Genomic DNA, 13,537 nt, shown 5'->3' with positions numbered 1-13,537 from the left:
GACCTGAGCCAAAGTTGGACACTTAACTGACTGAGCCACTCAGGCCCCCCCTTTTTGCAGAAAAAAATGTTATGTTTTTCAAAGAGTACACATATTTTAAAAAGAAATATTACCTACACCCTATATAAGAATGACTCAAGTGAAAATAGTGAAATACTATACATTAAAAGAATATTTGGAGATTAAGTCTTTAGCTGAAAATACATAATACTCATGACAAATAAAACAGAATTTGAGCTCAGCTACTTATTCATAAAGTGATTATCATTCAACATTTTTTACAAGATGGCTAAAAAGTCAAGTATTTTCAAGACACATGTACTTTAATTAAAATGAATATAACACCAATTTTCAAGAATTTAGCAGATTTACAGTTAACTTTTTACATGAAACCAAAGATTAGATTGCTCTACTTTAATATTAATGGCTTAATAGTGTGCCACATGGCTAATGAATCTAAGTAAAAAACAATATATAGAATGGCAGTCTTCAAAATAAACTTACTACATACAAAAAAGTTCTGGTACACTACATTTAGATGACTGTTTAAACATATAAACTTCTAAACTTTATTGCATTTATTACAATTGAATTTCTTCTAAATTTTTTTGTATTTTCAAAATCAGGGTAAAGATTGCATTACATTAGATATTATCAAAAGAGTGAGTGTCTTCATAATGGCTTTTATAAAACTGATTCAAACATACTTTTATGCATGAATATAATTGTAATGTATTTTAAATGTGATTGAATAGCTAAAGAGTGTCACTTTATGTTGTTTACAATCTTTTCTTGGATTTTTAACCAATTCTTTCAAGTCAAAAACACAAAGCATGAGGATACAATCATATACCATAAGTTGAATTGTATATAGAATTATAGTACACTATTGTTTTATGTCATGAGATATTTCATGGGTATTTTCTGAAAGTCTCTTTATGGTTAAATTCATGGTTAAATTTTTTTACAATTTAATATATAAGATGCTTTTAAATGGGATCTAGAACACTAAGAATAAAAAGTGCTACTCTTTTAATTTCAGTAAATTTTAGATGTATGATCATTTGCTTACTAGTTTTTAAATTCTTTTGATATCCTAAATTATGTAAAACCAACAAAAACTAATTGCATTGAAAAATGTTCCTCTCTCCACGGATAATTGAAATGTAACAGCACTACTACTAAGTTCTTTAGACTAAGGATAAGTGAGTATTTGTAATTAAGCCAATGTAGTACCTGAATTCTCAATGATAATTTTACAGTAAGCATACAATAACATTTAGACTTTACGTGGACATGTAACAAAGTCAGTATAAAATTCAATTTGGAGTTTATTTTTAAACAGAGAACACGTGAGCCAAAAAAACGTTTCTGCCTGTGGCTAGGTCCATTTTTCATTTTGAACTTGTAGATATTTATGGAAGTAACTGGACTTTTTCTGGTAATAAATAAAGTATTGCTTCTACACTATGGGACATGAGGGTGTTTGACCTTAATCCAAAATTTAGATAGTTTTAAGAGCTGTTTCTGTAGGGACTATAGAGTTCACACATGTCATCGTGTTTAAACTGAGTAACTGATTAGTTTGAAAAAGTGCATGGTTATAAACTTGGTAGACTTTCTGGTAGCTTGTTAGGGTAAGACCAATTTCATAAGAGTTAGAACATGAGTATGCCTAAAGAATAAAAAAAATAAAACATCTCCCAAATAAAAAAAACATGTTTAGCAAATTTACATTTAAATGTATATGCAGTTAAAGATAGACTTTGTGAGTGTTGCATATTTCAAACAGAAAATAAAGAGTGCTGAATGATTACTACTTTCATCTGTTAATCATCAGAAACTAAATATTTCATTAAGTAGAAACATTTTTATATATATTATTTCATGTACGCTTTTATTAAATGAAAGTTAATATAACAAAATAGTCTTTTTAATTTCAAAACAAAAAAGTTAACGTACAACTTAAACACTAATAACAGCAGTTTTTGACAATATTAGTCCTTAAGGGGACAATAAAACAAAGATTTTCTATACAGTCAAAACAGACTGATTAAACCATAAAAGAATTATGATTCATGCATTGCATATATTACACTGTTTATTGAATTTACACCTATATAGTTTAGGCAATCAGTTCTTTGCTCTCATTTACTTGTGATTATAATGATATAAACTGTGTTGTAAGTAAAATGATGAAGGCAGCTGTAATGAATACCTGAGGAAGGGTTTTGAGAGCATTCTTGAGAATTATTGGAGATGATTCCTCCTAATTTTTTTTAACAGGTGAAAAGACACACGATGTTCATATAAATTCTTAAACCATTATATCAGATTCCAAACATTGTTCCCTTGAGAATAACTTTCTGCACTGAAGACAGAATCTGTTTTATCTTACTTTGAAGTCTGATTGTTACTGGCTGGATGGGGTCAAGTTCAGAGGTAAAGCATGCTGTTGATTATCTAGGTCTGCAATGACAGCAAAATAGGAAGTGATGGTATTTGTGTTGAGGATTTGCTGACCTTGTTTTTATCCACTTTCCCTTAATCAGAACCATTTCACAAAACTTTTCTGTCACAGTAGGTTCAAATATATAGTACAAGCAATGTCAAAAACTCCTCTGTAGTATTCTTCAAAATTTAATACAGTGTGATTATTAGGCATGATGTATTTAGAATTCATCCCTAGGATAGCATACAGTGGCTAACTGGATAGAAGAAAAAAAAATCCACAGGTTCTATCTGTATGAGTGGTCCTATGAAGATGCTTGCTTACATCATTATAGTGATTTATTCTTGTCATTTTTTGAGAAAGTGGATTACTATTATTGTACTAATTTGCCATCGTCTGATCATTCTGAGAAATGGCAAATTAAGTTATAAGTTTAACACTAATCTTGCCTCTTTTCAAAGAAATTTTACTTCAAAATCACCGACTGAAAATAAATTTCATCACCTGATGGACTATTTTATGATAAATTGTTATTGTTAATTCTACTGTTAATTCTACTGTTAATTTATTTCTGTATGAGTATCTCTAAACCCTGAAGATTTATATGTATTTTTGATTACACTGCCCAATTGCTTCTCTTTAATAAATAATATTCATGTAAGCATATATTTTTTTACTATATTTCTAATTACAAATATTAACTATAAGAACTGGAGAATGACATACTCTATTATTAAAGAGATTCATTGTTGGGGAGCCTGGGTGGCTCAGTCGGTTAAGTGTTCGACTTTGGCTCAGGTCATGATCTCATGGTTTGTGAGTTTGAGCCCTGTGTCAGGCTCTGTGCCAATAGCTCAGAGCCTGGAGCCTGCTTCAGATTCTGTAGTCTCCTCCTCTCTCTGCCCCTCCCCTGCTCGTGCTCTCTCAATAATAAATAAACATTAAAAAAAAATAAAGATTCATCATTAGCATACAGGTAGATTAATTTGTCACAATATGACAAACAACTGATCACAAGCATTAAACGTGATAGGTACCATGAATGTATGATGTTTTTACACATGGGGATGTTATTACATACAATAAAGTATTTTAAATGAGATTATTTCAATCATTAAATTGGTACAAGTAAAATGTAGGAATGGATTTAAGATATAAAAATATTTTCACTTCCTTAAAATGCTAAGTAAATTTTCTCTATTTTGGTAAAAATAGCTAAAAACAAGAAGGAAATCCGATGACAGGTAAGAAAGAAAAAAAATTGATACTAACAGTTGGTCTCTGATTAACATTGAATTTTAAAAACATGAATAACAATTGTGAACTATGTTTTCTTAATAACTGATAAGCAATTGTTAACTTTTATGAAACAACTTTCCACAGCTTCTGAAATCTGTAATTCATCGATGTGAAGCAGACACAGTAGACGGACAAAACACCAAGCGTGCTATGGTTTATCAAAGTTCCTCAAAGGATGATGCAAGCCTTCCTCACACAATAGGATTCACAGTAAGACTGATGTTATGATTACATTCCCTTAAGTATTTTTAGTGGAGATTTTAGTGTTCAAACTCTGGATGACGGAATCACTGAAAAAATTCTACATGAAACATGTACACTATCGTTTAAGCCTTATTTTCCTCAGTAGACATACCAAATATGCACACAATCTATTTCTTTGGGCCCAGAATACAAGTTTGATGTAACTGTGCACTAATTATGTAACATGAGCATTTACTGTGAAATGAAAGTATCAAAGTAGGATTTTAACTGCAAATTCAGAACATTGTGCACTTTTCTCATTTTTTCAGTGCAGCATTGTGAAGGGTGGCAATGATGACATTACCATTTTTAAAAAAGAACAAATTCTTTTTATTAAGTGTATCAGTGTATACTGATTGACAGTTATTCCTAAAACAAAAAATATTTGATTTCTAGAATTATAAATGCATTAAGAAAGAGGCAGCTCATGATCGAATGCATAAGCAGCTCTTTCCTTACTGTATTTTTCAGACCACTTGCGAGTTAGTTCTAGATAAAGACTTGGTTTATGAGGCCGGTAATCTAGGTATACCGTATTACTGGTTCTTTTGGGAACAGCTTTTTCAATCTGAGTTCCTTCGTGCCACTCATTAAAAGAGGTGATGGAAATTACACTGGGGTGGGCATGGAGTGCGGCACCCAGGGCAGTTTCATAGTACTTCCCGCTGATTCGGTTCCGAGTATTTTGAGCGTTCCACGGACGGATGCTGGTGTCTATGTATCCTGGGCCCACACTTGGGATAAACAGTAGGTTGAACTGATCACAAAAAAATTTTAGCCCTGCCCAGTTTTCATAGGATGAGCCATAAGTAAAGCCGTTTGTGGCAAAATATGTGTAAATTCCATCAAAACCACCTTGTAGAATATCATACCTATGTTTGCTTTCTACTAGAAGTGCAATGAACAGTCCATCATAAGGAGAATTGCGAATGCTTTGAGACCCTGTGGTGGTTAACAGATTGGCCCATTTTTCAGGCTTTGTGATATAGGAATCATAGATATAAAACATAGGAAGGGCATTGCCAGTCTTAGTCTTGTACCTATAAAAGGCTGGATGATTTCCATACCTAAAATACAAAAATATGTAAAAATGAAATTAATATCTACAACTCATTTTCCATAGCCCATAACTGTTTCTATATTGAAAATGAAGGTAATGCATGCATTTTAATAAGCACATTGTTCACTTTGAGGGGGATCAGTTGTATTATGGGTAATGATTAAAAAAGTATTTTCAATTTTGCAGATTAGAAAAATGAGATACTGGATACATCAAGACATTACCTAACAACAAATTAATGATCTTATATTGACGTTTACAAATAATGACCAATACCATAAAAAGCCCATTTTCTATATGAATATGTCAACTGTTTCCTACTAGTAATCAATGTCTCCCTGTTGCTGACAAGTTTCTTTTTAAGAGTATATAGTATCTGTCACAGTTCTCATCAGTAAAAATCCTTGAACAAAATTAATAAATGTCTCCTTATAATCAGATTAAATATAAATATTAGATGTGAGTCCACTGATAGAGAAGCAGTTCATGTTTCATAATTAGACAAAACTCAATATTTGTGGTTTAATAACATCAATTTAAAATATTTTATATCATTTATATGATATGAGAAATCATAAACAGCTTAATAAACACAAACAGTAAAGTGAACAATCTATTTACACACAAAGTGAATTATAAGGAATTTCATAAATATTCCTCAAAATGATTAGTTTTAATGTATCAGATCATAACTCATTCAAATCTCTCAAATACATTTAAATTTACTCTTCTTATAACTGTATCACTGGCTCATAAAAAATAATTATAAACACAGAAGAAACTCACTTGTCTATAATATATTTGACATTTTTGTACATGTTTTGATCATCCCGATTGCTATATGGCTCGATGTGAAAAGTGACCTAAAACAAAAAATTAGAGAAATTATTTATAATGTAAAAAAGGTTATTAAAATGTGGAATATAGAACGTTTATGTTCAATAAGTAGTCAACAGAGAATTCTAAGGGAGAAAGCTCTTAGTCAATGTTGTTACTGTGAAATAATATGCTCAACAGTTTATATTTTTTACCTCCATTCTCATGACTCTCTAAAGTAGTTACTAAGTGAGTCAGACACTTGGAGTCAAAATGGGCAATCTGAATTCAGAACCCAAATGTTCGACCACCATCCAATACGTCTTCCTATATTTCTTATAAAGAATAGGGATATATTCTACATCCAGACATAGGTTTCTTTAAAAGAACATGGTCCAGAAAAATCTGGATGGATTCTGTTCCCAGGTATGACCAACTAAGTTTACATTTAAATGGAGTCAATAGCAAATATCTTTTTTTTTTAAAGTTTATTTATTTTGAGAGACAGAGTGGGGGAGGGAGAGAGAGAGAGAATCCCAGGCAGTCTCCACGCCGTCAGTGCAGAGCCCCACAAGGGTGTCAAACTCATAAACCATGAGATCATGACTTGAGCAGAGATCAAGGGTCAGATGCTTAAGCGACTGAGTCACCCAAGCATCCTAATAGCAGGTATCTTTAAATGACAAAATCTTCTATCATTAAAACAATATTTCACAAAATAATCTACATATGTGTACTATTACTCAAAGGATTTATTCCAAAATTACTGAAAAAATAATATGTGCTAGTACTATGAATGCTTGTTGATAATGGTTTATAGATACATCTCAACCATAATTGTAGAAAGCAGTAACCAAAAGTATTTTTTAAATACTGTGCACAGAACAATCATTTTGTAAACTGAAAAACACTACTTATATACAAATTTAAAAAAACTAATTATGGCTAGCAAAACCATTTTGAATGCTACTTCCAACTAGTACTTAAGATGTGAGTATCAAATAATGTGAAAATTTTCACTTTCATTACTAATTTTACTGACTTATCAGTAGTCATTAAACATCTTTATGACAATCGAATAACATCAAAATGTTTATCTTAACTTTAGGGTTTGGTCTCTATGAAGCATGCATGTAATTAGAAACTTCTAGGGGGTATCTGGGTGGGTTGGCCAGTTGAGACTCCAACTCTTGATTTTGGCTCAGGCTATGATCCCAGGGTGATGGGGTCAAGCCACACATTGGGCTCCATGCTGAGTGAGCATGGGGTCTGCTTGAGCTTCTTGCTCTCTCTGTAAAAATAAAAATAAATTTCTATGCTACTGCAATATAAAGTGCCTTTGTTTTCAATTACCCAATTAAAGTAAAATGAATTTTACATAAATCAGTGCTAACAGTTGTCACAGAAGTTTAAAATCAGATAGCATTTAATGAAAATATTCCCTACATTGTATAATATTATCGAGACTTCATTTTATTAATAGGAAGTTTTATCATTAAGATCAAATTCGATTCTGTGTGTTGTAAGTATTGCTAGGATAGTCATAGTTTTCAGTAGCTCTGGTATTTGCTTTTTAACTTCAATGAAAGCAGATTGGTAAGGATATAGGTATTCTTATGTAATGTTACCTTGGGTAATTCTCCCTTTAGATGGAATGTTGTATTTTCTAAGTTTTCATTTTGTAAATAAAGGGTACCATATTAAGCAAACAGCTTATGTCAAATACAAATGACATCCTTCCTTCTTTTGTAAAGTATAGCTCAATATATTTACAGTAATTAAAAAAGCCATTGATAAATATATATTTTCATTTTCCCTCATATATTTCAAACTTTTTAATTATAATATCACTTTGTAGGTTTAATGATGTAACCTAGTTACTATTTCTCATTCAATGGGAAAATCCTATTAGACCAATGCTAAAGTAACCTTATAAATGATAGAACACTATAAATAAAATCAAATGCAATGCTTTAGATTATGGAGTAAGAATCATGAATGTTTCTTCATTTCAGGCTTCTACTTCTGACCTCTCCAGCTCTTCTCCGCCCTGCAGCCAAAGTGAACATCTGACAGTCCTGGTGAGGTCAGCAACATGCTGGCATAAAATGTTTCTCCTACTTATCCCCCTTTTTAATCAAAAGATTTGACATTCATACATAAACCAAAGCACCCTCGTGGGTGTTTTCAGACCTATCACCTTACTCCAAAGAACCTGGCAGGAGTCTCACCCACCAGTGCAGCCAGTAAGAGACAAACCAACCTCTGCAAGAGCTGGGGGAACCAGAGAAGGTAGCTAAACTGCCTAGACCCCTCTTGCCACTATGGGACAAAAATCGGGTGAGTGCAGATCTGAACAGGCACTTACACATCAGAGAGAGAACATGCTCCTGAGTCTAGACTTCCCTAAGGCAGACTCTAGCACACTACCCTAAAGGGAAAAATACAGGAGTTTGGTTGCAGAAGAAGCAGTAAGAGAAACTTTCCAGGCTAAGAAAACACTGAAGGGTGCTGATTTATCTGGTGGCAGTGACCTCTCCTGCAAGGGAAAAGAAATCAATGACTGCCTACTTATGGCAACTAGAGAAATCCATTTTCTGCCTCAGCACATGGAGTACTAAGGTGGGAGCTCTATAACTGGAAGTTGGGAGGATACTGGAAAAGAAGCAGGTAAGAATTTCAAATGGTGTGAGAAGGACTGTGCTTAATAAGAAGTACCACTCCTGGGATCATCCTACTGGGTCTGTGGGAGCACCCAGTGCTAAACCCACACCTCCCCTCGAGGTCTGTTAGTTCCTTGTGCAGTATTCTCAAGTGCCACCGTGAGAGTAGTCTCTAGTAGACAGAGAGCACAAACTTGAGCTATAGTGCCACCTTCTAGAAAACAAAAGAAACGCTTGTAGTCTGGTAAATTATAAGAACCAGAGAAAACCTAAAAGCTTTAGAAAACTGCCCCAAAGGAGGAACAAGATGACGAGAAGGTTTCTTCAAAAACAGAGAGGAAAAATACAGTAACAATACTATAGAACATAATACCCCATCTGAAGACAGTAAGCAGAATTAAGGAGGTATCTTCTACTTCAAATGTGAAAGCACCAATAAATATCTACAAAGATTATGAAAATGCAAGGAAATAGAGCATTACTAAAAGAAAATTATATTCTTCAGCAATCAAGCTCGCAGGCACAGGGTATTCTGATCTAACCGATAAAGAATTTAAGATAGCTATAATGAAGAAACTCAACAAGTTCTAAGAAAATTCAGAAAGACAATTCGTTGAAGTCAGGAATTAAAAATACAAACAAAATGAGTTTTCTTTTTTTTTTTTTTTACCAAAGAAAATGAAATTATAGAAACAGAACAAATTCTGGAGCTGATAATTCAATAAAACAGAGAGCATATATAACAAGGCCCATCACATGGAAGAAAGAATAATTGACACGGAGAATAAGAATTTTGAAATAACACAAAAGAGAGAAATTAGAGTTAAAAAAAAGTGAAGAAAGCCTATGTGAGTGGTGATTATCCATAAAGAAGGCAAATATCAGAATAAATCAGGATTTCAGAAGAAGAGATAGAGAAGGGGACAGAGGTTATAAATAAATTTTTAAAAAGCTGAGAACTTCCCAAACCTGAGGAAAGTTATGTATGTCCAAGTCTACCAACTAATAGATCACCCTTTTATCTCAATACCCAATGACCTTCTATAAGACATAACTTTCACAAATAATAAAGAATATTAAAGACATCCAATTTAAAAAAAAAATGTAACTTACGTAGGAATTCCCATTAGGCTATCAGTGTATTTCTCTGCAGAACATCTACTGGCCAGGAGAGAGCATGCGACACATTTGAAGTGTTGAAAGACAAAAAATTGTCAGCCAAGAATATTTAATCTGGCAAAGTTTCCCTTCAGATATGAAGAGGAAATAAAGGCTTTCCCAGACCAACGAAATAAAGTTCACCACCACTAAATCTGCCTTGCAAGCAACCTGATAAAGAGTTCTTCAAGCTAAAACGAAGACATGCTAATAAGCCACATAAAAACATTCCAAAGTACACAACACACTAGGTAAAAGTAAAAATATACCTTAGAAAACTGTAACTCTATATTAGGATGGTGTGTCAACTCTTCAACTACAGTATAAAAGTCAGAGGAAAAGCAGGAAAAATAAATACAGCAACAATAAATTGTTAAAGAAAAAATAGGAGGTCAATTGGAACATCAATAAGACAAAACCCACAGCAAATTGACAAAGGAGGAAACAGAACATACCACCATGAAAAATAACCAATTTACAAAGGTAGGCAGAAAGAGAGGTAAAAAGAAATAGTGGAAATATAAAAGCTATTAATGGTTAAGGACTTACTAAAAAATCACTCTAAACATAAGTGGTTTGAATTCACCAATCAAAAGGCACTCTGGCTGGCTGGATAAAAACTAAGACCCAAGTATTTGGTACCAACAATGGATACACTTCAGCTTTAAGGATGCATGTAAAACTTGAAGAGATGGAAAAGATACTCCATGCAAGTGGAATTGCAGTAGAACATCAAATTGCAGAATATAAATTCAAAGAGGGCTGAAAAATTAAGCAAAAATCGTTAATTTTTTTATGGCAATGTTTCCATGTGCTGTGGCAATGATGCTGTATTTTAAAAGTATTTTTGTCTTTCTTCTGGTAATACTTTCCCCTAAAATATCAACAGATATAATTTATTGTACTTATGCTAATTATGGTTAACTTTCCTCCTTACAAAATTGTGTCTCTGTAAGTGTTAAATATTTTTGTTTCCTTGTAGTTTTACTTGATAATTTATTTGATATAAATGTTAACTCTAGTAGGGAAAGAAAATAAAAAACGGTTCCAATTCAAGATAGTGACGTAGGAAGAAGATCCTACACTCACCTAACATGGACACACTATATCTATAGGTACATCTATGGAATAATTTCCTCGGGGGGGGGGGGAAACAACCCTAAAACCTGGCAGCATGAGCTCTTCACATCTGGCAAACATGGGAAAAACCATATCAAAGTGTATAGGAAAGACTGAGACAATCTTACGATAAACCCACCCCCGATCCATAATCAGAAGGGGATTCAAAAGCTGGAGCTTCTCCCAGAGAAGCAAAGTGTTTGATCCCATATTGGGTATCCCACTTTTAAGACTGCCACCTGACAGAGGAGTACCCAAAACATCTGGCTTTGAAGACCAACAGGGTTCATACCCACCAGACTGACTTAAAAGGTTCATGTGCCGACTCACCTGCCCCAGGGCCCAGCACAGAAACAGTTCTTTGAAAGGTGCCCAGACTTTATGTCAAAGAGACTCATCTGCTAATGTTAAAGCATTGATCTGAGAGGCAGGGGCCTACGGGAATACTCTCTGGGGAAGAAGGCCGGTGGGTGAATTCTTCCTGATCTCTCTCTCTGTTGTGCTCTAGAACACCAGTATCTCCTAAAGGAGAGCTTTTACCCATGTCTGGCAACTCGGTTTTTATGTCTGGTGACCCAGTTTTTGTGTCTGCCACTCAGGAAACACCCCTTGATCACCTGGCTCTCAAGAACAAGGAGCCTATCATCTTAAGGGACCCAGGAACACAACAATCAGAGAGGCAGTTCTTGGCAGACTGGCACTCCCCTAGGAGAGTATTGATAGCAGACTAAAACCCAGTCCCAAATGGAGACAGAGGCCTATTTGCTTGTCCAGGAGCTCTGACCAGAGGGCTTGACCTAAGGCTTCTGACTTGGCACATTTATAGATATCCAGAGAATTGCTCAGTGGATGCAGTATTTATGTTCTCCATCTGCCTTGCTTAAACTTACCCTTATCTTCAAGAAAGGAACTTAAGTTCTTGGCTGGTGCCTTGATTTGTACAGCTGCTTCCAGGGGACACCTCTACATCACCTGGCTCTGCTGGCCAGTGGAGTTAATGCTCACAAATCCCACAGGACTGCAACCCACAGAAAAATAATTCTTAAACAGATATCACCTCTTTGGCATAGCAACAGGTAACAACTAGGAGCTCAGTCTTTTTGTAAAAGGGGCCTAACAGTTTGTCATCATTGCAATCTGAGAGGCAGGCTTCTAATTAAACACATTTACGGGCTGACTGTAAACCTTTCCTGGGCCCTCAGAGGGCCAGGCACCATCTCTGCTTCTCCCTCTGCTGCACTTCAGAGCATCAGCATCTCTTAGAGGGGGCCTCTTACATGTGTCTGGTGCAGCTGCAACCAAGAGGATAACTCTTAATTACTCTTGAATGCCTGGCTCTGGTAGCAGCAGTGCTGGAGTTCTGGAGTCTCCCAGAAATGCACTAACCAGAGACTTGGTGGCACAGGTACTTGGTGGCACAGCACACACACAGCAGACTGAAACACAGCCCCATTCTGTCAAAAAAAGGGACTTGCTTGTCCTGGAGCTTCGGCCTTAGGGAAAGATTTCAGGTTTGGCACACATCTGGAGCACACAGAAGTGCTTTCAGGGAATGTAGGCCAGAGGATGTGGTCTTTGCGTTCTCCCTCTGCTTCACAGCTTGTGGAGTCTCCCAGAAAGGAGCTAATAAACTTGTCTGGTGCTACAATTTTCACAACTGCCATGCAGGCAACACATCCAGATTGCCTGGCTCTGGTGGGTCTCACGTCTGTGGTCCCACTGGACTGTATTTATTTGTATTCTTTAAAAAGCTACTGCCTGGGGCGCCTGGGTGGCTCAGTCGGTTAAGTGGCTGACTTCGGCTCAGGTCATGATCTCGCCATCCCTGAGTTCAGGCCTTGCATCGGCCCTGTGCTGACAACTCAGAGCCTGGAGCCTGTTTCAGATTCTGTGTCTCCCTCTCTCTGACCCTCCCCCATTCATGCTCTGTCTCTGTCTCAAAAATAAATAAACGTTTAAAAAAAATTTTTTTTAAAAGCTACTGCCTAACTAAGGCTCTGGTTTATCAGCCTGAATCTAGGTGCTGATGGAGGCTCTCCCTTGCTTTGTATAACTATTTGGAATACCCCAACTACAGGGATCTATTAAAAATAAAATACAGGGTGCCTGAGTGGCTCAGTTGGTTGAGCATCCGACTTTGGCTCAGGTCATGATTTCACGGTTTGTTAAGTTTGAATCCCACATTGGGCTTGGGCTCACTGCTGTCAGTGTAGAGCCTGCTTCAGATCATCTGTCCCTCTCTCCCTCTCTCTCTAAAAAATAAACATTAAAAATAATCTTTTGTGTTTGTCCAAGCATCTTAACAGACAGCCAAAAGCTAGGGGGGCAGGGTTGAGTTTTAAGGTTCGGCTCCTATATAAGGCCAACCATTCAAGACGGGGAGAGATGGTTGTTTCATCTAATGCATAGAAACCAACAGAGAGTCAAATAAAATGGAGATAGTAACTTACCTGATAAAGAGCTGAAATTAATAATCTTAAATATGGTCACAAAACTCAGAAGAATGGATAAAAAAGTGAAAACTTCAACAAAGGGATAATATTAGAAAGTACCAAATGAAAGTCAGTGCTAAAGAATTAAATAGCTGAACTGAAAAATACACAAGAGGGATTAAATAGCATGAAACAGAAGAAAGGTTCAGTGAACTCGAACACAGGGCATAGGAACTCACCAACCAGAACAGCAAAAAATAAGTAAGTAAATAAGTAAATAAATTAATTAAAAAGA

At 35.3% G+C, this 13,537-nt stretch overlaps 1 protein-coding gene across 1 annotated transcript in view; it reads right to left on the bottom strand.

The window, feature by feature from the left end:
- Positions 1-1,995: 1,995 nt before the first annotated feature.
- The window catches only part of MANEA (mannosidase endo-alpha), a 71,398-nt gene continuing 59,856 nt past the window's right edge, over positions 1,996-13,537 (bottom strand). The window contains exons 4-5 of the mRNA XM_049654014.1: positions 5,841-5,917; positions 1,996-5,061 (exon numbers count right to left, since the gene is read on the bottom strand). Coding sequence (XP_049509971.1) covers positions 4,404-5,061; positions 5,841-5,917 — 735 coding nt within the window. The 3' untranslated portion in view covers positions 1,996-4,403. The remainder of the gene's footprint in view (positions 5,062-5,840; positions 5,918-13,537) is intronic.

The sequence above is a fragment of the Panthera uncia genome (assembly GCF_023721935.1).
Source record: "Panthera uncia isolate 11264 chromosome B2 unlocalized genomic scaffold, Puncia_PCG_1.0 HiC_scaffold_24, whole genome shotgun sequence".
Classification (NCBI taxonomy): Eukaryota; Metazoa; Chordata; class Mammalia; order Carnivora; family Felidae; genus Panthera; species Panthera uncia.
Note: the sequence above shows the minus strand (reverse complement) of the source record. Positions and strands in the feature narration are given on the sequence as shown.